The following is a 22,937-nucleotide window of genomic DNA, read 5'->3' as shown; positions in this document are numbered from 1 at the left end:
AATTACCCCTACTCTCAAAATGACCAAAATGCCCCTAAGTCCAAAATGACTAAAATACCCTTCTACACCGAATTCTACAATTCCCAACCAAAAATACACACAGATGCAAATAATCACATAATAGCACATACAACACACATAAATAAATAATAAAATAAATCTAGCAAAAATCGGGTTGTTACACATATGAAAGTCATTAACAATATGTAAATCTTAATAAAATTGACTATTTATCTTTGTTCAACATTTAGATATCTCACACTTAAGAAACTCTCTCCAATTTTACTATTCAAAGTTCGACATTGAAAAATAAGATATGTTATTTGAACAAACATTTGTATGACAATTTTTGGGATTAACCATAGATTTTAAAAAAATAGACATTGACTCGAAAACTAAAGCAATAGAGAGATAAAATAAAAACATAGTGTAAAAATTGTCACAAATTTTTTCATAAATCGGTTGTACAAATATTATTTCTCTTGAAAAATATACATGTTTACATTCTCATCTTCACCTATATAAATAAGAGTTTAATTAGTATTTAATGTTACCGTACAATTATTTTACACTAGCATCTAAAGATTGGTTGTCACGTCAATTAGTGAATAAAACAACCCATGTATTTTCATATTTATTAATTGATTTGACAACATATCAGTGAAAACATATGTAAATAATTGTAAGCTGACAACATATATTAATTAAATTTTATAAAGAATACACCATCAAATATAAAAAGCATCCAAGAGTAATGATAAATTTTGTGATTTAATAAAATTGATCATTAGACCTAATTTAAATTATATGTCCCTTAATTAATTTTTTTGGTACAACCCATAATTAATTTTCAATTGATGCATAAACTTAAAATTAAAGAAACACGTGTGATTCTTATAAATTTTTCATCTTTTAATTTATTTGATTCGAGTTATTCATAAACTTAAATCTAATCCAATTTCAAATAAAAAGCAATAATTGGTGGCTAAATCATTTACAGTCTGTTTGGTTGAAGAGAAATAAAGAAGAGAGAAATAGAGAAGAGAGAAAGAGAGAAGAGAGAGCAACTTTCTCTTGTTAAAAAGTAGTGGGACCCACCACTTTTTCATTTCTCCTCATAATAGCGAAGAAAGTGGGGAGAGAAGGTTTTTAATCTTGTTGTTCCTTTTTTACCCTTGGAGTGAAATATTATATCTTATTTCTTAGATCCCCTACCAATATAAATGGTTCTCTAATCTTTCAGCACTGTGCATGAAGGATTTCAAAATTACTGGTACGCAGGTAGTACATAGACCATCAATGGAAATGGATTTATGAATTGATTTAGTTAACTATTTTTTTTACCAAAACTAAATTATTTAAACCTTGTCAAAAAACTAAAAATAATTAATCTAATCAAATTAAAAAAAAATTATTAGTGTGTAGTTTAATAAATAAATTCACATACATAAATAAATTAGTATATGTTGATTGAAGGATTTTTAATTTGGTGTTATAAAAAAATGATTTTTAATTTGGGGCATTTTAGTACTTTCATAAGTAATCAACACTTCTTTCTTCTCTATTTCTTATATCTTTCTCTTCTAACAAACAATCCATCAAATCTACTCTATTTCTCACTTATTTCTCTCTTCTCTTACTCTCTCTCACCTATTTCTCTCTTCACAACTTCTCTTCACAACCAAACAAAGTGTTAGTGTGTGCTTGGGTTTGGGTTTGTAAGTTTTTGGGTTGCCTAGTTTTTTTTTTTTTTGAAAAGGCAAAGAAATGAATTTATTAACGAAATTAAACCAAGCACAAGGTGTACTAAGTTTTCTGGGTTGCCTAGTTGTTTTTGGCAACTTAGTTGGGTTTATTGGTTGTGTTTTTGTTCCAAACTTGATGACAATTTTAAGAGTTGTGATATTTGTAGAGGTATCAAATGGGCTGGCCGGCGCCAGCCCGGCCCGGGCCTAAGAGGCCCGACTACATAAATGGGCCAGCCCGACCCGGTCTGTGTGGGCCATGGACCAGCCTGGCCCGTTTATTTTTTACTTTTAAAATTTATTCACTTTTTTTATATATTAGTCACTCACCACTATTTTTTTTCTAAAATATGATTGGATGAACATAAAAGTGTAAGTAATTTTTACATTAACATTGAATATTAATGAAATTCTATATTATTCATTCAATTAAATCAAATTAATAGTTTATAAAGTTTAAAATTTTAAAACTTTAAGCTAAATTCATTCATTTTTATTAAGTTTATTTATTTAAATATTTTTTTATTGATAAATTTTTAAATAGTTGATAATTTTTTTCAAAAATATACTATTTTTTTAACAAAAAATAAAATTAAATAGTAATAATGGGCCGGCCCAAAGCCCGATGGGTCAGCCCGGCCCGACCCATTTTTTGTATGGGTCAAATGGGCTTGGGCCAAAAAAGGCCGAGTGTGTTTTTGGGCTAGTTTTTAGGCTCGACCCGGCCCAAAAATATGGGCTTTTGGGCCGGCGCGTTAGCCCGGCCCATTTTTGACAGCTCTAGATATTTGTACAACCATAACAACTTTGATGACAACTTTTATTTACTCTCTTTCTATTGGTCCAAAACAATAGAGAGTGAAAAAAAAGAGAGAGATTAAGAATTTAATGTGAGTATGAGAGAGAATGTTGTAAAAAAATTGTCAAAAAGTGGATGTACATATATCATTTCTCCAATTTTAAATCAAATTTTGTCTAGTGTCACACTTTTGACTCAACAATTGTACGTCTAAAGTTAATGCAATATCGCTCTCTCCTCCCCTTTCTCTCTTGGAGCCGTCGCGAAAACCCTAGATTCTTCACCTTCATCCACCAAAGAGGGGTGATTTAGGGTCAGTTTTTGACCCAAAATCACCCCTCTAACTCGTTTTTTCTATTTCCCTCTTATTGAAATAAGTGATTTTCACATCTATTTCGTTTTTTCTTTCGTGATTTTGTCGTCTTTGTGCGACATTGTTTTGTTCGTCGTCTTTGTGCGACGTTGTTTGTCATTTTTGTTTCGTTCAGGTATTTGTTCGGTTCAGATTGTCAGATCAGCTTTGATGCATTGCAGATCAAATCAATGACTTTGGAGTCATCAATGTTGCAGATCCGGAGACATGGGTATTCCGGTGTTTTAAATATAGTCATATGTGTAGGCTTTAGTACTTTGTCGTTTTATGCTATTAACATGGATATTGTGAGCTTGTTCACAAATTCATCCTTTTTGTTTTTGGCGAATTTTCATTGTATCGATGTACTCTATCAAATTGAATGAATGAATATCATTTATTTTTTTGTAAAAAAAAATTGTACGTCTAAAGTTTTTTTTTTTTTTTTTAGGGAAAATTGTACGTCTAAAGTTGAAGAAGGAAGATTCCCAACTGGCAACTGTAATACGCACGCATGCCGGCTGCTGTTTTAGATAGGTCCCACTTACTTACTATCCTACGATACACTGATGTCATCATCACAGCTGAAACTTATTCATTACGTAGCACGTAGTACTAACTTAAATCCTCCTATATATATTTGGTTTTTTTTTTCTTTTCAAAATGAGCGTCGCTTTAGCCAATTGCACACGGATTAAGGAATGAAATAAAGTAGTCAAATGTCATAATAATTTTACCAAATTATCCTAATCAACTATTGAGTTATTTTTCATTAAAGAAAAAATAATACTTTGAAAGTAGTGTAACATAGTACTCCTATTAATTGAAGGTACAATTGAAAAGAAAGAGTTATTATTGCATTGGAAACTGAAAGTGGCATTCATTTTAAAACAATTTTTTAGCTAAAACGACACTCATTTTGAAACGGAGGGAGTATAAAAAAGTGCATATATTTTTATTTTACACAAAAAGAATATCATTGAAATTTAATTTATATACAGCAAAGTGGAAAATTAGTTTTATACATGTGGAATTTTCTGTGGTAATTTAAAATTTTGGATGAGTAGAGAAATCTAAGAGTGTAAATAAAATTGATAAATGATAAAATTGGAAGTTTTATTGAAGTTTGATATCATATTGGTAAAAATAGTTTTAAGAAAATAGTTATTAGATCCGATAAAGAATGGTAAAGTTATAAATAATATTGTTTTGTAATTACAGATGTTTTTATTTTACACAAAAGAATATCATTGCAATTTAATTTATCGACGATCAAGCGTAAAATAGCTTTATTTTGTACGCACATATTCTTATGTGATTAGCAAATCAAACTATCTACACAAACTATTTTTTTTTTTTAGGGATCTACACAAACTAATGAAAACAAGAAATAATTAAAATAATACTTAAAAAAAATTAAAATAAATTAAATTTACTATCAAGATCTAGCGTAAATGGTTAGATGTGTGTGCAAGTAGGGATGTGAATAGGTCAGGCCGGCTTACAGGGGCCTACGGCCTAGCCTACAACAAGCCAGACCAGGCCAGACTTTTTTCTTAAATAGAGAAGGCCTAGGCTTTTTTTTAAGCTTATTTAGCTTAAAAGGCCATGTCACATGTCTCTCAAAAAGCCTCTTAAGCCTATTAGGCCGGCCTATTTAAGTAATATGAATAATATTTATTATTATATTATATTTTGTACTTTGAATTAAAATATAAATTTGTAAACTTTTTCAATAATTTAAGCTTTATTAGTATACATTAATTTTTTGCATATATAAATGTATTATTATAAAGTAGAACATAAATATGTTACAATATATAGTCGAATTCCTTAAAACCTCGTGTTGATTATCAAAAGAGAGTTTAATTTAATTGAACTTTTAGTTTGCTAGTTCATTTAAACTTAGATCACATTGCGTATTTAAAGATGTTCACAAGATATAAGCTTTTAAACAGACTATCAGGCCGTATCAGGCTTTCAGAAGGCCAGACTCAGGCCTAAAAAGTAGGCCTATGACGCAGGCCAGGCTTAGGCTTTAAGAAAATATGGCAGGTCAGGCTTAAGCCTTGCAAAGCCTAGCTCGGTCTAGCCTATTCCCATCCCTATGTGCAAGTGTTGTAAACTCTAAAGCAAAAAGAATTTGATTCCTTATTTAAAAAAAAAAAAGAATTTGATTCCTATTACAAAAATTTAATCAAAATAAAAAATATAATAACAACCATTTATAACTACTAAAAAAAACAAGCATTTTATGACACTTTTTAACAGGGCCGGATCTACGTTCACGTGAGGGTGTGCAGCTGCACACCCTGAACTTCTAAAAATTACACATAGAATCTTTTTTTTATGCATATTGCACACCCTGAAATTTTGTTTTTGCACACCCTAATCCAAGAGACCCAATAGGTTAAATACTCGTGCAAGATGAAGATGGGATATAGAATTGCATTGCAGAGTAGAGAAACAAAAGGAAGAAGAGTAAGTGAACAGAGCATATGTGTAGGAGACAGAAAAAGCTAAAGCGGCGGCTGCAATCTGAAAAATATGAAGTCTGATGAGTTATATTTACAAGTTAGGGTTTTTTATGATTAGTAATTTGGGCTCTATCGCATAACTCCAATGGCCCAATTTTAAATTGATTGTTTTACACCTCTTAAAAAAAAGTTGATTATTTTACAATGCGTATATTTGACCTTTTGGCCCCGTTTGGATAAACAGCTTATATTGATGCTTATAGCATTAGAGCTTATGACACTAGAGCTTACATCATAAGCTTTTATACTCAATAAGCTATTTACGTTTGGATATGTACACTAAAAGTACTTACATAAATTGAAGTGTTTGGATGTGACATTACATAAGCAATTATTGAAATTTTAAATATTTTTAATTTAACAAATAAATCAAAGAATCGAACCACAATTATCAAAAAAAAAATTGATAAAATTAATCAAGTTGTAAAAAACAATATTATAATATGTTAATTTTTTTGAGGGAATAATATAATTAATATAATATATTAATTATATATATATAAAATATAGTTAATATAATATATTAATTATATATATAGTATAATCAATATTCGTCCTTAAAAAAATATATAGATATTAAAATATAGTTTGTTACCAAAAAAGATAAGTTATGTTTTTTTTATTCAGTTTCATTTTGTTACGTAGCAAAAATATAATAAAAATCTTCCTTAAAAAAAAACAACTTAGTTACGTGTGTTACTTTAGTAAGATAAGTATATAGCAATTTTGTTACTCATGCACCGCCAAAGATAATAACATTATAATTAAAATATATGTTTTGAAAAAGTGGTTCCAGAGAGAATCGAAGGAGGTTACATAAATTCATAAGCTCCTTGTTAAGCCGGAGGGTAAGCTGAAAATTTAGGCTTATTAAAATATGGCATAAGCAGCTTATGAAACTACGATAAGCTATTTTTATTTATTTACCCAAACACCTTTAAAAATGCTTATGGGAGTAGATAAGCCCACATAAGCTCAAAATAAGTCAATCCAAACGGGGCCTTTATTTATTACCTTTTTTAAGACTGACCTTTTATTTGTTTTAATGGCTCATTGATTTGGTCGATAGCTCAGTGGTCTAGTGTCTTAGTTGTATCTTAACCGAGTCGAGTATCAATTTGAGTTAAAAATTACTGTCTCATATTCTCACGTTTAACCTTTTTTTATTTCCTCTCTTCAGATTTTTGTACACACTAATTACTAATCTCATAATTATTTTTATTTATTAAGGTTAAATAATTCGCACCCCCTGACCCAGGGTCCTGGATACGCCACTGCTTTTTAATTTTGATTTTGTTTGAAAAGATTATGTAGTGTTTTTTTTAAATAAGGAAATGAAAATTAACACCATATTTTTACCCCTTTGTATATTTAGGCTTTAGCACTAGTTGGGAGGTGGGCTGTTTGGTTTGGTTTTTTTTCGGTTTCTGGAGTTTTTTAGTTTGTATTCGGTGTTCCGCCTTTGTACGGCGCCAGTTTGTTTGTCCTTTATCGTTTTATTTGTGAGTGGTACGGTTTTGGTATAACTCAACGCGAATAAATTTTGGTGATTCAAAAAAAAATCGGCGAGTTTTGTTTGTGGTGATGATGGTGAGGAGCTCGTATGTTGCTTTTTGGTTGTGTTGGTTTGTGGTGCTTCGTGGTGGTTTCCATGGTGGTGCTGATATTGGGTCATTTGTGGTGGTGCCCGTGGTGGTTTTTGGTGGTGATGCTCGTGGTGGCTGGTGTTGGTTTTTGGTGGTGATGCTCATGGTGTCTGGTGCTTGTTTTTGGTGAGGATTAATGGCGGTTTTTTTGGTGGTTAATGGTAGTTTTGGTGGAGGTGGTGGTGCTTGTGGTGGCTAAGGGTGTTTATGCTTAGTCAACGGGTTAACATACGTAGCCCCGAACTTAGCTAGCCAATCAACACATTCATTGACTTCCCTCAAGGTACGGGCGAAGGAGAATGTCCAAGGAAGAGATGAGAGCTTCTTAAAGAGAGAAAGAATAGTCTCATTAGGATGAAAATAAGAGTTACGAACATCTTCAATCAAATCCAGAGCCGCTTTAGAGTCAAATTCCAAAATAATAAACCTATGATCAAGGTCTCATGCCAGCTGAAGGCCTCACCAAATGACTGAGAGTTCAGCAAACATATTAGATGTTGTACCATAAGAACCAGAAGAAAAAAACCATGAATCTAAATCTCATTAGTCTCTCAAGGGGCCACCAACACCCGCACTACCTGGGTTGCCAAAGGGGGAACCATCCACAATGACTATGATATTACCATCAGTCGGTGGGTACCAACGAACGTGATGAAGGACATGCAGTCCTTATGTCGAGCAAGAGCATTTATCATAATAAAATTATTTTGATTAAAATCATAAGTATAGATAATAAACGTTTTGTACTTTCATATTGTAACAAATTATAATTACATTTTTCAGTTATACCAACAATATAATAAATATAATATAAATTCTTATCTTTTTTAACTGACATCAACGAAATAACAATTTTATAGTCAAATTTGCTTAAGAATACAATTGAAACTAAAAAACCAACCCAACATCATGTGTATATATATATATATATATATATATATATAAGGGTTAATTATGTTTTTGGTCCCTACAAAATTGCGACCTTGTAAGTTTAGTCCTTACTAAATTTTAATAACATTTTTAATCCCTACAAAAAATTTCTGCACTCAATATTAGTCCTTACTCAATCTAAATTTGTTTAATTTATGCTTAAACTCTTAAGTTTTTCAACAATTTTTTACAGGTGTGTTAAGAACGTTATTAAAAGGTCCTCCGAAAAAAATATCGCAAAAATTTGATTTCTACGTCCATATTTTTGTTACTTATATCTTAAACTTTTGTCGTTTTAAAAATTCATATTTAATTTATTTCATGTTAAAAAATTATAAATTTTAGTAAATGAACCTTTCATAGTGTTCTAAACTTGTATAAAAAGAATCGTTAAAAAATTTAAGAGTTTAAGGATAATTAAACAAAATTTATTTTAGTAGGGACTAAAATTATAAGTAAATTTTTTTTTGTAGGAATTAAAAATGCTATTAAAATTAAGTAAGGACTAAACTTACAAGGTCGCAATTTTGTAGGAACCAAAAACATAATTAACCCTGTATATAACATAGACGGTAGTGCTAAGACTATTTTGCAACTTCAAAATTGACATTTGAAATTTGAACTTATCCTTTGATGTTAAAAAATCATATCATTTTAGATATTTGTTTGTTTATCAATTCATCAAATCACTTTTTCTTTTTTCTCTATTTTTCTTTTCATAGATCAATATCTTGCATCTACTTTTTCAGTTATCTCATATCCTTCCTCATTTTTTTTAGTTACGTTGTTATTGGCACGAACTTTTCTCCAACGTTTAATGATGATTAATCTCCATCAAACAACTTGTAAAACGCACAAGAAAATTATCTCTTCTCAATCTCTTCTTTTTCATTAAAAATCACGCTTAATGAATTTGATGTGTTCTATACTTTTTAATTCAATTTTGGGTTAATTATGTTTCTAGTCCCTATAAAATAGCGACCTTGTAAGTTTAGTCCTTATTTAATTTTAATAGCATTTTTAGTCCCTATAAAAAATAAATTTACTTATAATTTTAGTCCCTGCTAAAACAAAGTTTGATTAATTATCCTTAAACTCTTAAATTTTTGAACGATTTTTTTGAGACAAGATTAGAACACTATGAAAGGTTCGTTTACTAAAATTTAGAATTTTCAGACATGAAATGAATTAAATATGAATTTTTTAAAACGACAAAAGTTAAAGATAAAAAGTAATAAAATCTGGATGTAGAAATCAAATTTTGCGATAATTTTTTGCGGAGGAACTTTTAGTAATGTTCTAAACATGTCTGCAAAAAATTGTTCAAAAATTTAAGAGTTTAAGCATAAATTAAACAAATTTGAATTGAGTAGGGACTAATACTCAGGGCAAAAAAACAAAATTAGGGACTAAAAATGCTATTAAAATTAAGTAAGGACTAAACTTACAAGGTCGCTATTTTATAGGGACTAGAAACATAATTAACCCTTCAATTTTTTTAAAACAAATTTAATATTATTTTTGTTTGTTTCTATTCCATATAAATTTAAATTCTTTTTTAATGATCAAAATTAATAATTAGGTGTTAAACTAATTTTTTTTCCTTCATCTGAATTTAAACTAAATACATTTAACTCATTTTTCTAGATCAAACCTCTTAAATTATCCAATCCAATATATAAATTTAAATCGATAATAATGTGATTTAATTGTTGATAACAACATGGTGACGTAACTGAAGATAGAGCTCAATCTTTGTGACGTAGTAGGGCCAGCATCTTATGTCATGCAACGTGGCTTATGACGCGTACGTCGTTCCTATCCTTTTTTTAAGCAAAATTGTTAATTTAAAATAAAATTGTCATCCCTATCCTTTTTTTTGGTTTAATAATAGGCTATTAAGCCTATTATTAAAAGTGCAATTAAGCCTATTTGAATATTAAGCCTATTTGCTCAAATAGGCTTAATTGCATTTTTGACCCCCTATCTTTCCAAAACTTACGGTTACAGCCCCCTAACTAATTTAAATACAAAACAGCCCTCTAAGTATTGAATCTTTGGCAGTTTTGGCCCCCCAAGGCCAAAAAAATATAAAAAAAAAGACACGTGACACCTCATTTAGGGTGCCACGTCAACGTTGGGGGCCAAAATTGCCAAAGATTCAATACTTAGGGGGCTGTTTTGTATTTAAATTAGTTAGGGAGCTGTAACCGCAAGTTTTGGAAAGATAGGAGGCCAAAAGTGCAAATAAGCCTTAATAATAATCATCACCATCCTTTGTCAATGTGTGCCACACTTGCTTGCATTTTCTTGTTATAACTAAATTATAGTGGTAGTATATCTCCATTAAACTCACAACTTTATAAGATTAAATCACTCAATTTGGTTTTTCAAACAAAAAAATCACTTAATTTTGATTTTTATTCTTTTAGTTATTTTGAAACTTATTATTCATTATACTATGGTTGAGTACAATTTAAGATGTTCACGGATATACTTTGACATTGTAGAAAAGTTATACATAAATGAAGATATATGTTATACATTGTAGAAAAGTTATTTGAACAACTATTTGTGTGATAACTTTTGAAACAACCATAGATTTATAAAAAAAAAAAATAGGTATTATGAGAGAGAAAGTTATCACAAAATGATTGTACAAATATCATTTCACATAAATGAAACCAAAAATTAGTCATATGCACATAATAATATCTAATCATATGTTACTATATGTTTATCGAGATATTTTCAAAAGTAATAGTAACACTATGGTCCAACTAAAAATGGAAGTCATGTTACATGTTTCTTAGAAATGAGGGAAAATATGTTGTACATTTTTTGTCCTAACATATACAAGCAGTGAATGGGGATGTACGTAGCAAGTGGCATGATGGCCGTCCAAAAAAGAAAACGTAGAAAAACAAATTAAGGAGGAAAGAAGTGACACAATCTATAGCGTAAGATGACCTAACAATACCGCGTAATCTTAGAAATTGTTTATTTGCAGTTGACGTTACAACTTGTTAATGTAATAAAAATAATCATGAAGCATGTTATCAAAAAATATATACTACCTTAGCTTACGAACATGACATTAAATATAAACACCACTAATAACTTTTAAAAATATAGTGAAAAATAAAAGTAATTGAACCATTGACATGGTTATTTTTTTTTTTTTTACGGAATTTTATAATGATGTTATAGTTATGATGATATATCTATCATTTTTTTTTTAACATTGAGATCTCTATTACGAAACATGTTTAACACATAATGTAAATATTTGAACTTCTCCTTTCACAAGAGTTAGAGATCATATCTATTTGTTTAAAGTGTGAGAATTTTTTACAACCCGAACCAATCACATATTAATAAATAATATAACCATATGTATCCATCAGAGACATTAACATGTGTCAGATACCCGGTCTACCTTGCATTTAAATTATGGGTACTAAGAAAAATAATATAATGACCCTTTCAAATCATAAACCCCACTCCCCCATTTTTTTCCATCCCCCATTTATATATATTCATCATCCCCATTCATGACCCATAACCACAACACAATCCAACTATACTGCAAAGAAGAAACCGCATATTCCTTCTTCTCTCATTCACTCAAAATAAACAACCATGCAACAAGCAATTCCTTATAGGTCATGGACACACAACACTTCCACCACTCACTTCAATGTTATCAAACCACACATATTAACTACAACTAAAATCCACAATACAATTGATGAGTCGTCTCATAGGCCCTCCTCCTTTAATATTAATAATGAAGACGACAAAGTAATGTTTCATAACATGGTATCAGAGAACGCAGTTATAGTCTTTGCTAGACATGGATGTTGTATGAGCCATGTCGTGAAACGGCTGCTTCTTGGTCTTGGTGTTAATCCTGCTGTACATGAGGTTGAAGAGAAAGATGAAGTTGATGTGGTTAAAGAATTGGAATCAATTGCCAATGAAGAGAAGGTTCAATTTCCAGCAGTGTTTATAGGTGGAAATTTGTTTGGAGGATTGGATCGAATTATGGCCACTCATATTTCTGGTGAATTGGTCCCCATTCTCAAACAAGCAGGGGCTTTATGGCTTTGAATCATTATTATATTCTATTTTTTCCACTAAATTTTTCATTTCCGGATATATTGATTCCATCTTTTGGAGTCTGTAGAGAAATAATATCAGGAGTGTTTTTCAAAAGTTAATCATGTCTTTGAAATTGGATGCATATTTTTGCTTGACTACGTCAAGTTGTTAAGAGTCCGACATTGAAAAAAATATGATTTTAACGTAGATTTATAAGTGAGAGGTAATCTTCACCATAATAGCTGATGTTGACATTTTGTAAGATTATATTAGACTCAACTTAAATTCTAATATAAGTCATATTCTACCTTGAGATGGATACAAATTTGTTGATATGTGAAATGCGAAGATATTATTGCAGAATTTATAAATATCTGAATATAGTCTCTCACGTTTGTCTTGTTTTAACAATATTTCAAAATACTTAATCAACCTGCTCCCTCTAACAGTACAGAGTTATCTATGTTGATGTTGTCTCATTACGTGCCACGTTGTTTGAGACGTCACTGCCTCGTTTGCGCAAATGTTAATGACGTTTCTAAAACATTTCAAATAAATAAATTATTATTAATAATTGATAATGATATAAATAAAAGTACTAAATATCATGAAAATTAGAATGTCCATGTGGCAGTGTTAGTGCCTTCATAAGAAATTTTACAATATTTGTACAAAAAATAACAAGAAGAAATTTGACAAATATAAATTAATGTTGCAAACGGCAAATATATATAGGACTATAGGACTTAAGCTAGAGAAATAAATGAACAGAGCCTAAACTTTAAACATCTCTGTTTGATAGGAATTAAAACATTGTATTTAACCGTCATAGCTCAGTTGGTAAGACAATGCATTATTATATGCAGGGCTGGGGTTCGAACCCCGGACACCCAACTTATTCACCGTATAAAGTGAATTTTAATCACTAGACTACCTGACAAAAAAAAGAAACACTATATTTAACGCCTTCCTTCTACCAATATGTCATTGTATTTAACCAGTACTGGTACAGGAAGGTTCCACTTTTGACTTTATGTGTACATCGGACTTCTTAGGGTGTTTAGAAAATTCATAATTTTTTACAAAATTTGCGGCAAAATTGCACCTAATTGGGCTCTTCAGACTGCTAATTTTTCGATCTTTTTTTAGTGGTGGCTGGGGTTTGAACCCCAGGTAGGGATGGGAATAGGCCAGGCCAGGCCAGGCTTTGATAGGCCTGAGCCTGGCCTACGAAAAAATTTACAGGCCTAAGCCTGGCCTATGGCCTATCATAGGCCGTTTTTCTTGGCCTGGCCTGACCTATTTAAAAGCCTGGACTGGCCTGAAAGCCTACTTACAGGCCTACTTTATATTAAGGCCATCAAATAGTTCATTTAGCCTACTAAATAAGCTAAACAAGCCTTAAAGCCTACTTAAAAGCCTATTTAACTACAAATAAATTTTAACTAGATTAAAGCCTACTTAAAAGTCTATAACAACAAAGCCTATTATGGGACTACTAGATAGAGAAAAAGATATTTATATTTTTAATATATGCAATTATTTTAATATAAAAAAACATTTTTTAATAAATAGTATTAATAGGCCAGCATATTAGGCTTAACAGGCTTTTCTGGAAGCCTAAGCCTGGCCTATTTAACTAAACAGGCTTTTTAAAAAGCCTAAGCCTAGGCCTATCTACTAAACAGGCCAGGCCAGGCCAGGCCAAAACAGGCCAGGCCGTAGGCCCCTGTAGGCTGGCCTGGCCTATTCCCAACCCTAACCCCAGGCCTTACATATATTATTCATTATCCCTATCAACTGAAACAAGCTCACGATGACTGATAATTTTCCGATCTAATCCAACATGATTTCTGCCGGTTTAATACTTTTGTATTGGATTATGGTTAAATTAAATAAGTTATTGGTCCATCTAAATATCTCAACTTTCATTTTTAATTTCTCTAAAAAAATTCATCAAACAATAGTCCCTACAAAAGTTATCTAAATTAGTCAGAGAGAACATAGCATATGGGAAAGAAGGTGCAACTAATGCCAAAAATTTCATGGTTTAAATGTGTAATTGGTCCCTGCACTTTCAACAGATTTTGGCATTGGTCCCTGCACTTTTTTTTGTTTGGCATTGGTCCCTGTACTTTTTTTTGTTTGGCATTGGTCCCTGCACTTTGTAAAAATATTGGTATTGGTCCCTGCACTTTGGAAAAATATTGGTATTGGTCCCAATCATTTCATGCCACGTGGCATCGATACCAATATTTTTTCAAAGTGCAGGGACCAATACCAATATTTTTACAAAGTGCAGGGACCAATGCCAAACAAAAAAAAGTGCAGGGACCAATGCCAATATTTTTACAAAGTGCAGGGACCAATGTCAAACAAAAAAAAGTGCAGGGACCAATGCCAAAATCTGTTAAAAGTGCAGGGACCAATTACACATTTAAACCAAATTTCATTGACAAGCTGCCTCAGGTGTGTATAAATATTGTAGACTTTTATACCTGTGATTTTTGTTTTTGGCTAGTATTTTTTATTAAGTTGGATTATAGTTTATAATAAGAGTATTACTTTTCCCACCCTATGGTCTCCTCGCGCGCCGTACGCAAATTACCAACATACCATCCGGATTATGTAATCTGAAATATAGATAAAACATCCGGATTATATAATCCGGACAGTTGCGAGGTATAAAAGGAACTTCACCCCCCATTTTTACAGTTTTACAGTTTCACTTCTCTCTCTCTCTCTCTCTCTCTCTCTCTCTCTCTCTCTACATTATCCCAAATTCGGACACCAAAAATCTTGACCAAATTTGGAGTTTTCTTGCTCAAAAGCACCGCATTTCAACCCTTGTCAAGCGTCATGGAAGGTAAGTTCGATTTCTCTACACAAGCAAGTTCAATTAGTTCGTATTTTTTTTGAATTCCGTTCGAATGCAATCCGGATTTCGTTTTCCGGACTAGGTTGTTGCTCCTCCGGATTACGAAATCCGGAGTAACCCAGAACGTTGTTTTGTTTGTGTTTTGTGCTATTTGATTGTGCTGTTTCATTGTTATTGTTGATTACCCTAATTTGAATGTTATAGAAGGTTCAACATCAAATACCCGACGCGTAAGAGAGGCAGGGCATGCTTCCCATAGGAGAGAGCGTTCTCGACGGCTACAGGAGGAAGGTGGTGTTCGTCCGAGGCGTCGGGGTGGTAGAGGACGCCATGCTGATGTCGAGCCTGATGTCGAGCATCATCATTATATGGAGCAGGAGCAGGAGCAGGCTGATGCTGATGTGGAATTGTAGCATATGGAGGAGCAGGAGCTTGAGGAGGAGTTGCAGGGTATGGACGAGGAGATGGAAGATGCCGAGCCACAACAAAGGCGAAAGAAGAAGGAGAAGGTGGTGGACCCTGAGCCACTACAGGACTATCCCGGTGGCCCACACCAGACTGACCTGCTGTGGAGGTATCATGTGCACGTGGCCAGGAAGGCGGCTGATGGCGTGGTATGCACTGTTAAACTCACTTTATATATGATTTATATTTGGAACTGCCTGTTTATGTACTGTTTAAACTCACTTTATTAATTTTAAATATATGCAGTGGCGTGGAAAATTAAAATGCATCAACAACGGAAAGAAGATAGAGGCGATGCACGATGATGACACCAGACCTATCATGGCTGCACGGTGGTGGGAGAGCAGATTGCGTCGCACAGGCCTTGGTTGGCTCTAGGATACGAGCTACACGATTATTGATCATGGGCTGATCTGTGCTTTCTTGGAGAGGTGGCACGAGGAGACTTCCAGCTTCCACCTTCCGTTTGGGGAGATGACGGTCACACTTGATGATGTGGCCTCTTTGCTGCATATCCCCATTGATGGCATGCTCCTTTCCCACGGGTCCATAACACGGGACGAGGCAGTTGAATGGATGGTGGATTACTTGGGGTCTGATCTGGGTGATGCACTCAAAGAGATCGAGAAGACCAAAGGTGCACATTGCAGATTTAACTACTTGGAGAGGATATTCAAGGAGCGGTTGAAGGAGCAGATGGATTTGGTGGAGGAGTATGGTGTGACTGAGGAGGTGGAGAGGTTGCGGGACCAGGCTGTCTGCATATATTTGCTGTACTTGGTGGGCATCACGATCTTCAGTGTGTCTACCTGAAGTACTTCAGAGACCTTGATATTTGTGCTGGTTTTTCGTGGGGAGATGCGGCACTAACTCAGTTGTATAAGGAGCTCAACAATGCTGCACGTTGGAACACCAGTCAGGTGGCAGGATACCTGAGTTTGCTGCAGGTATAAATTAAGAACTATGTTTTATTTTTTTTTAATTTAAGTGTATATGGTTTGTATATTTATATGTGGTTGTCTTTGGTGCAGACTTGGGTGTTTCATCACTTCATAGGTATGGGCAGCAAGGATGTCTGGGACAGATATGTGGAGAATTTGTATCCACGCGCGATGCTTTTTGTGCCACTGCATGGTTTAGGCACAGTGGACCAGTATAGGAGCTATCTAGATGCGCTGGATTTGACGAGGGTTGTCATGGCCCCATATGGAGAGCACCGTCAGGCACGTCCGTTTGAGCGGGTCAGCCTTTACTCTGGATGGCTGAGATGCGGAGAGCGCATGGTGAGATATCTGCCGGAGAGGGTGCTTCGCCAGTTTAGGTGGGTTCAGACCATACCGAGACATCCTGTTCAGAGTGCACCTGTTGATGTTAACTTGGCAGAGATCACAAACCGCTTTCAGCGTGTCCTTGATTATACGCTGACACCTCAGCAGTTGGGACAGGTTGCAGTTCATGGTGTGGAGGTAGAAGATGGATACATCGAGTGGTTTTACCAGGTGTCTCATCCACGCATGATTCTTCCAGACATGCCGGTACCGGTGCCACAGCCACCAGAGCGTGAGGTCCTTGATGCCCGAGCTGCTCAAGATGATGGAGACCTTGCGTACTTACAGCTTAACGGAAGGATGAGCCGCATCAGAGACCACATCTATGCTATGATGAGAAGCGGTCTGGTGCCGAAAGGGAGTGAGGAATGACAGCATTTGGAGGATGCCTTGAGAGAGGTGCATGATGCCAAAGTTTACCGTTGTCGGAAAGCTGCTGAGGGTGGCAGGGGTGGTGGCAGAGGTGGTGGCAGGGGTGGTAGCAGAGGTGTAGTTATTAGGGACTGATACTATTTTATGTAACTTTAATGTTTGAATATTTTGGATAATTTTGTTATGTACCATTTGGATAATTATGTTTATTAAAGTTTAAAAATTATATTATGTTGTTAATTTTGAAGTTATAATTTGATTTTCTGGTTTGCGTATGGTCAAAGGCCAAAAACATTGACTGAATATGCTCTAAAACAGAGGCTCAGCCAAAACAGATGGCTTCTGCCTCTGAACTGATGCAGTCCGGATTATATAATCCGGACATGTTTAGCGTATTCCGGATTATATAATCCGGAACTTTTGTTCACAACCCCCTTTTGTTGACTTTCAACGGGGTGATTTACACGTTTCGGATTATGTTTTCCGGAAACTCTCTAGCTGTTTCAGAATATATAATCCGAACCAGTATATTTATAACTGGTATCATCAACCATCAGGATTAATGGAGTGTCAAAATACACGAATTAATCCGGATTATATTTTCCGGAATTAGTTCGGATTATATAATCCGGACTAAGGGTATTTTGGAAAAAAAATAGGGCGCGCTAGGAAAGGCATGGGGTGGGAAAAGTAATACTCTTATAATAATGTGGTATTGTCTTTGCAGGGCCTTGACACCATGGCAGGGCAAAATGGGACCCAACTTACTGGTGGACAAAAGCAAAGAATTGCAATTGCAAGAGCAATATTGAAGAATCCAAAAATCCTTCTTCTTGACGAAGCAACAAGTGCATTGGATGCGGAGTGTGAACGTATTGTTCAAGAGGCTCTAGATAGAGTGAGTGTGAACAGAACTACTGTGGTGGTAGCTCACCATCTTACAACAATTCGAGGGGCTGATACCATCGCGGTAATTAAAAATGGGGCGGTGGCTGAAAAGGGAAGACATGATGAGTTGATGAGGATTACTGATGGTGTTTATGCTTCATTAGAAAGTGCATCATAATCTATTTCTATTTTCTACTTCCAATATCGGTTCCTCTGATCTTCTACATATGAGAAAGTGCATTCTAAGGGTGAGCATTTATTGTTTGAGGCAGATTGCAAGCTAAGAAGATTTTTGGAATTGGTAAAACTGGTTTATTGTTTCTTTTGATTGGTTTATCACTCATAGCTTCTTAGAGATATTGGTTATTCATATTTAATTGTAAAAGATATATTGATTTCAGCAGTTTAATATTTAGCAAATTTGAATCAATAATTGATTGAGTCCTTTATTCAATTTATCTTGAGACATCAAAATTTAATTGGCAAATATGACATCAAATTTGGAATTGGATATCATTTTAATCTTTACAGAGCTTGTCATTGATCATAGCTACAAGCTACTCTTAAATCCTAATAGCAAAAGGTTCAAAGTAATTAGGGTCCGTTTGGATTGGTTTAGTTTAGAGCTTATGCAAAACAGCTTATGTAAATAAAGAAGCATTGATGTATTATTTATAAATTTGTTAAGGTAGTTTATGAAAAAACAACTTAGGAATATACAATTTTTATTAGTAAGGTCTTATGAATTAACATAAAAGTTTATTTATTTGCATAAGCTTTTTTCATAAGCTCAAAATAAGCTCAATCCAAACTTGCCTATGAATCAAAATTCAATAATTATTAATATTAGTTGTGCTAGACCAATGCAACCATTACATAAAGTTGATATATTAAAATTTATGAAAATGATGCTTATGAAATGATTACATAACTTAACTTTACAAAAATCCATATCTTCCTATTATATAAGGGTAGATAACTTATAAAGTGACAAGATCACAAATATTTTCAAGGAGTTCCAGAAAAGAAAAGCAATGAAGTAGAAGTATGACAACAATGTATTCATACTATAGTACCTCGTTAATAAAGATACATTTTTTTCAAAACTTTCTTCTATGAACGTGACTGTGTAAATAAAGATAGAAGTATAACAACAATGTATTCATACAAGTATGACAACAATGTATTCTCCAAATTTATTATCCAAAATTTTTACATTAAAGAATTTGAGTTATCCTCAAAAATAAATCACTTCATAAAATTCCCACATTTGCTTCAAGAAAAATATCCTAAATTTCCTAAATTTTTTGGTACATTTTTAAGAACAACAAAAAAAAATAATTATAGGGAGGATGTATATAGAAATTTTTGTGCTATGCGGAGATATATATACCAAATCATGCCAAAAGGGCCACAAACATTAATAGAGTTCAGCCCGGACCTTCATTATGTTAATGTTTGAGGCCGTTTAGTGAACTTTTCAATATATACCTCCCATAAACCAACTATTTCTATATGCACCCTCTGCGTTAAAAGTTTTTTTTGGACCCCCTATCGGCATGGGCCCTAGGTTGTCGCACCCTGGCCTATGCTTAGGGCCGGCCCTAATTCTTTCATAATAAGTCACACTTTGTTAGTGGGTTGCAATGTCATCGATCACTAGTTTTCTTGTAATACTTTGTTAGTCACACTTTGTAAGTACCTCGTTAATGGAGTCCATTCTTTTCAATACTTTTTTCTATGAATGTGACCGAACATGTAAGCACATGTTAGTAATTTCTATTTTTAGTGTAACTAAAGATAGAAGTATAACAGCAATGCATGCAACAAGAAATACTTTATAAAAATTCTCCAAATTTATTATCTAAAATTCTACATTAAAGAATTTGAGTTATCCTCTAAAATACATTACTTCATAAAATTACCACATTTTGCTTCAAAAAAAATATCGTAAATATTATCACACATTGTAATTTCCTTAACTATTTCATATTCATTGCAATGAAGGTTGAACTTAATGCTTTATAAGCTAACAACACTTGACATCTTACTGATATGCCTCCTGATCCTGATTTGATCTGCAATCCTATGCGTTATTTTTCTCCAATAAACTAGATGAAAAGTCCAACTAATGACTTGGTACGACCATCCATTTATATGCAAAACATTTGCAAATAGAAAAAAAATCTAATAAATATAAATCTATGATGCACTAATGTGAAGAGCAACCAATGAAGCGTAAACTCCACCATCAATCTTCATCAACAAATCATGTCTACCCTTCTCAGCAATCACTCCATTTTTCACTACAGCGATATGTTGAAGTTCAATATCACCTTTCACAGTTTCTGGTGTCACACCCTCATTACTACTTGAGTCAATGGTTGGTTTGCTGTCTAGAATTTCAAATATTGAAGCTATAGAATCTTTAGCCTTGTTAGTATCTGGTGCTAAAAGCACTAGTCTGCGAAACATTTATTGGTTGTCATTGTTAAACAAAAGAAAACCTGCACAAAACTTATAGTAAGAATCAGTTCACAAGAAACACCAAATAATTAGGGTCTTTTTCGATTGACTTATTTGAACTTTACACTGGTTTAAGCACTTGTATATACAAAATATGGAACAGTACTTTTTTGAGCCAAAAAGAACCGAACTGTGATGGATAGTTCATAGTATACAAGTATACATTTCTATTGATGGAATCCCTAAAAAAAAATTGTTGATTAGACCAACCTTTGCATCTGCACTGAATCCTTTTAGAAACTTCATTTGAATGTATCCTTGTATGAGCATCAATGGTGACACAGCTAAAACCACAAAAGATAGAATCCAATTGGCACTAAATGCTATAACTAGTTCTGCTGCTACTGTTGCTATGTTTTGCACAATGAGGGTCAATGTGTCAACAACAAGAGTTCTCACAGTTGAAGCATCGGTAGCTAACCTGAGGGAGATTATCAATGAATTTTTTTAGCATTAGCAACTATAGTTTAGCGACATATTTCAAATCGGTCTTTTAATCATTTAGTATCCAATTTAGAGACTGGTTTAGCGATGGATATGAAAAAAAAAATTGTCGCTAAAGACACTGAAATATTTACGTCACTAAATAGTTCCCTAACATTGGAATAATAAAATATCATAGATATAATCCTTAGAAGAACATGTTACATGCATGCATGGTGTTAACTTGTCATACAAGAAAGAAACTTGCCTTTTCTCCCATGGCATCTTGAATGAGAATGGTATCACCAGACATTCTTCTAATAACCTCTCCCATCACAATTTGAGGAGTCTGAGGTTGGGAGGCTGTCTTTCCCCAACTCAGTTGCTCTCTCTCTCTAGTGCAGGGTGACTTAGCTGGGAGGCTGTCTTCCCCCAGTGTCTCTGGTGTGACTTCTAACAAGGCTGTGGATCCAGTTACTCTCTCACATTGGGCAAATACTCCAGTTCTCACCCATTTGGCTATGCCTAGCTGTTCTGTTTCCAATCATTTAATGCCACAACCTATAACTACCAGTTACACAAGTTTGACAAGTGACAAGCTCCCTTCAAGCCAAATCTTGGGTCCTGCCTCCAAACCCTCCCACCATTCTGCTGCAGCCCTTAAGAGTGTGCAGATTCTCTCCAAATTCTGGGGGGATGAAGTAGCGGAAGAGGACAATAACGAAGCCCTTACATCAGTCTTTGTGCAGCACTACCCAAGTCTATCTGAGAGCACTAAGGCAGAGAAAAAGAAGAAGCAGCAGTTGAACAAAGTGAAGCCTAATAGTTTCAACTCAGCCGGAATGAGGACCCGTGCCCAAAAGAGTACATCTACAGCTGCCTTGGCTGATACAGAATAGTTGGTTCATTTGCAAAAAATAACTAGAAACATCAATACTTTTGTTCAAATTTTCAGAGAGTGTAGTCTTATAGCAGTTGTTTGGCCATGTATGGTCATAACTTGTTTTGGTCTTTGACACCTCTTTCCTTAGGGCTTTTCCTTTCTTAGGATAGTTCCTGTTTTTCTGTCATAGGTTCTACACTATGTGACTTTGTATTGGTTCAGGCCTCTCCTGTCTTTATATTTCATTGCTTTGATCAAAAAAAGTTGCTTCAGTGTCAAAGTAGGAAATATCTTGCTTTAATACAGTTTTCAAGTACAAGCCACGAATCCTTGCACCTTGTCTTTTTCCAGTCAGCATCCAACATGTTACCTCTGCAGCATCAAACAAATAATTACCCTCATATTAGGATTCTACAATTATATTGCTTTCTAACAAATAATTAAGCAAATAAAAAATTCATAAAGTATAAGCTCAACGGTAAAAATTTGACCATGTAACTTAAATAAAAAAAATTCAAATCTCGTCTGAAAAAGTTGTAAAATAGTCGTTAGTATCACTCTAATTAATATCAATTTCTCAGAGAAAAAATTGTCATCTTACGTAGAAATGATGCTATTCCAGATCCAACACCAAGGTAAATAATAAATAGGCTTAATTGCACTTTTGGCCCCCTATCTTTCCAAAAGTTGCGGTTACAGCCCCTTAACTAATTTAAATACAAAACAGCCCCCTAAGTATTGAATCTTTGGCAGTTTTGGCCCCCCAAGGCCTAAAAAAAAATTAAAAAAAAGACATGTGTCACCTTACTTATGGTGCCACATCAGCCTTGGGGGCCAAAACTGTCAAAGATTCAATACTTAAGGGGCTGTTTTGTATTTAAATTAGTTAAGGGACTGTAACCGCAACTTTTGGAAAGATAGGGGGCCAAAAGTGCAATTAAGCCTAATAAATAATAACGCAACCTGAAATGCAAAGTACATAGTATAAGTTAGTTAGTTTGCATGCAATCATGATATGACGTGGCATGCAAAGCTAGAAAAAGAAACAAGAACAAGGGTAT

At 33.7% G+C, this 22,937-nt stretch overlaps 1 protein-coding gene and 2 pseudogenes across 4 annotated transcripts; all 3 read left to right on the top strand.

The window, feature by feature from the left end:
• Positions 1-11,527: 11,527 nt before the first annotated feature.
• Positions 11,528-12,484, top strand: LOC146931659 (glutaredoxin-C9 pseudogene; annotated as a pseudogene). Its single transcript, XR_015006788.1, has one exon. The product of XR_015006788.1 is annotated as a glutaredoxin-C9 pseudogene (transcript).
• Positions 12,485-14,563: 2,079 nt separating this feature from the next.
• On the top strand, positions 14,564-18,500 carry LOC146931657 (ABC transporter B family member 9 pseudogene; annotated as a pseudogene). The gene is made up of 2 exons (XR_015006789.1): positions 14,564-14,582; positions 17,884-18,500. The product of XR_015006789.1 is annotated as an ABC transporter B family member 9 pseudogene (transcript).
• On the top strand, positions 15,200-16,258 carry LOC146931658 (uncharacterized). 2 transcript variants are annotated; one of them, XR_015008381.1, is made up of 3 exons: positions 15,200-15,605; positions 15,703-16,093; positions 16,125-16,258. XR_015008381.1 is itself a non-coding variant. In XM_085708344.1 (2 exons), exons 1-2 carry the CDS (start codon positions 15,408-15,410, stop codon positions 15,832-15,834), a joined length of 330 nt encoding a protein of 109 aa, XP_085564470.1. In that variant the 5' UTR covers positions 15,200-15,407; the 3' UTR covers positions 15,835-16,240. The 2 variants fall into 2 exon arrangements, 1 of the variants encoding a protein (XP_085564470.1); XM_085708344.1 differs by having other exon boundaries at positions 15,703-16,240.
• Positions 18,501-22,937: the final 4,437 nt, after the last annotated feature.

The sequence above is a fragment of the Medicago sativa genome, chromosome 4, assembly GCF_051527215.1.
Source record: "Medicago sativa cultivar Bolivia chromosome 4, Bolivia_mono, whole genome shotgun sequence".
NCBI lineage: Eukaryota > Viridiplantae > Streptophyta > Magnoliopsida > Fabales > Fabaceae > Medicago > Medicago sativa.
This window is presented reverse-complemented; position numbering and strand designations above follow the sequence as displayed.

Coding starts and splice junctions, on each gene's coding strand:
- LOC146931658 (XM_085708344.1), top strand. CDS start 15,408: ATGGAGGAGCAGGAGCTTGAGGAGGAGTTGCAGGGTATGGACGAGGAG. Junction 15,606..15,702: donor GGAAGGCGGCTGATGGCGTG/GTATGCACTGTT, acceptor AAATATATGCAG/TGGCGTGGAAAATTAAAATG.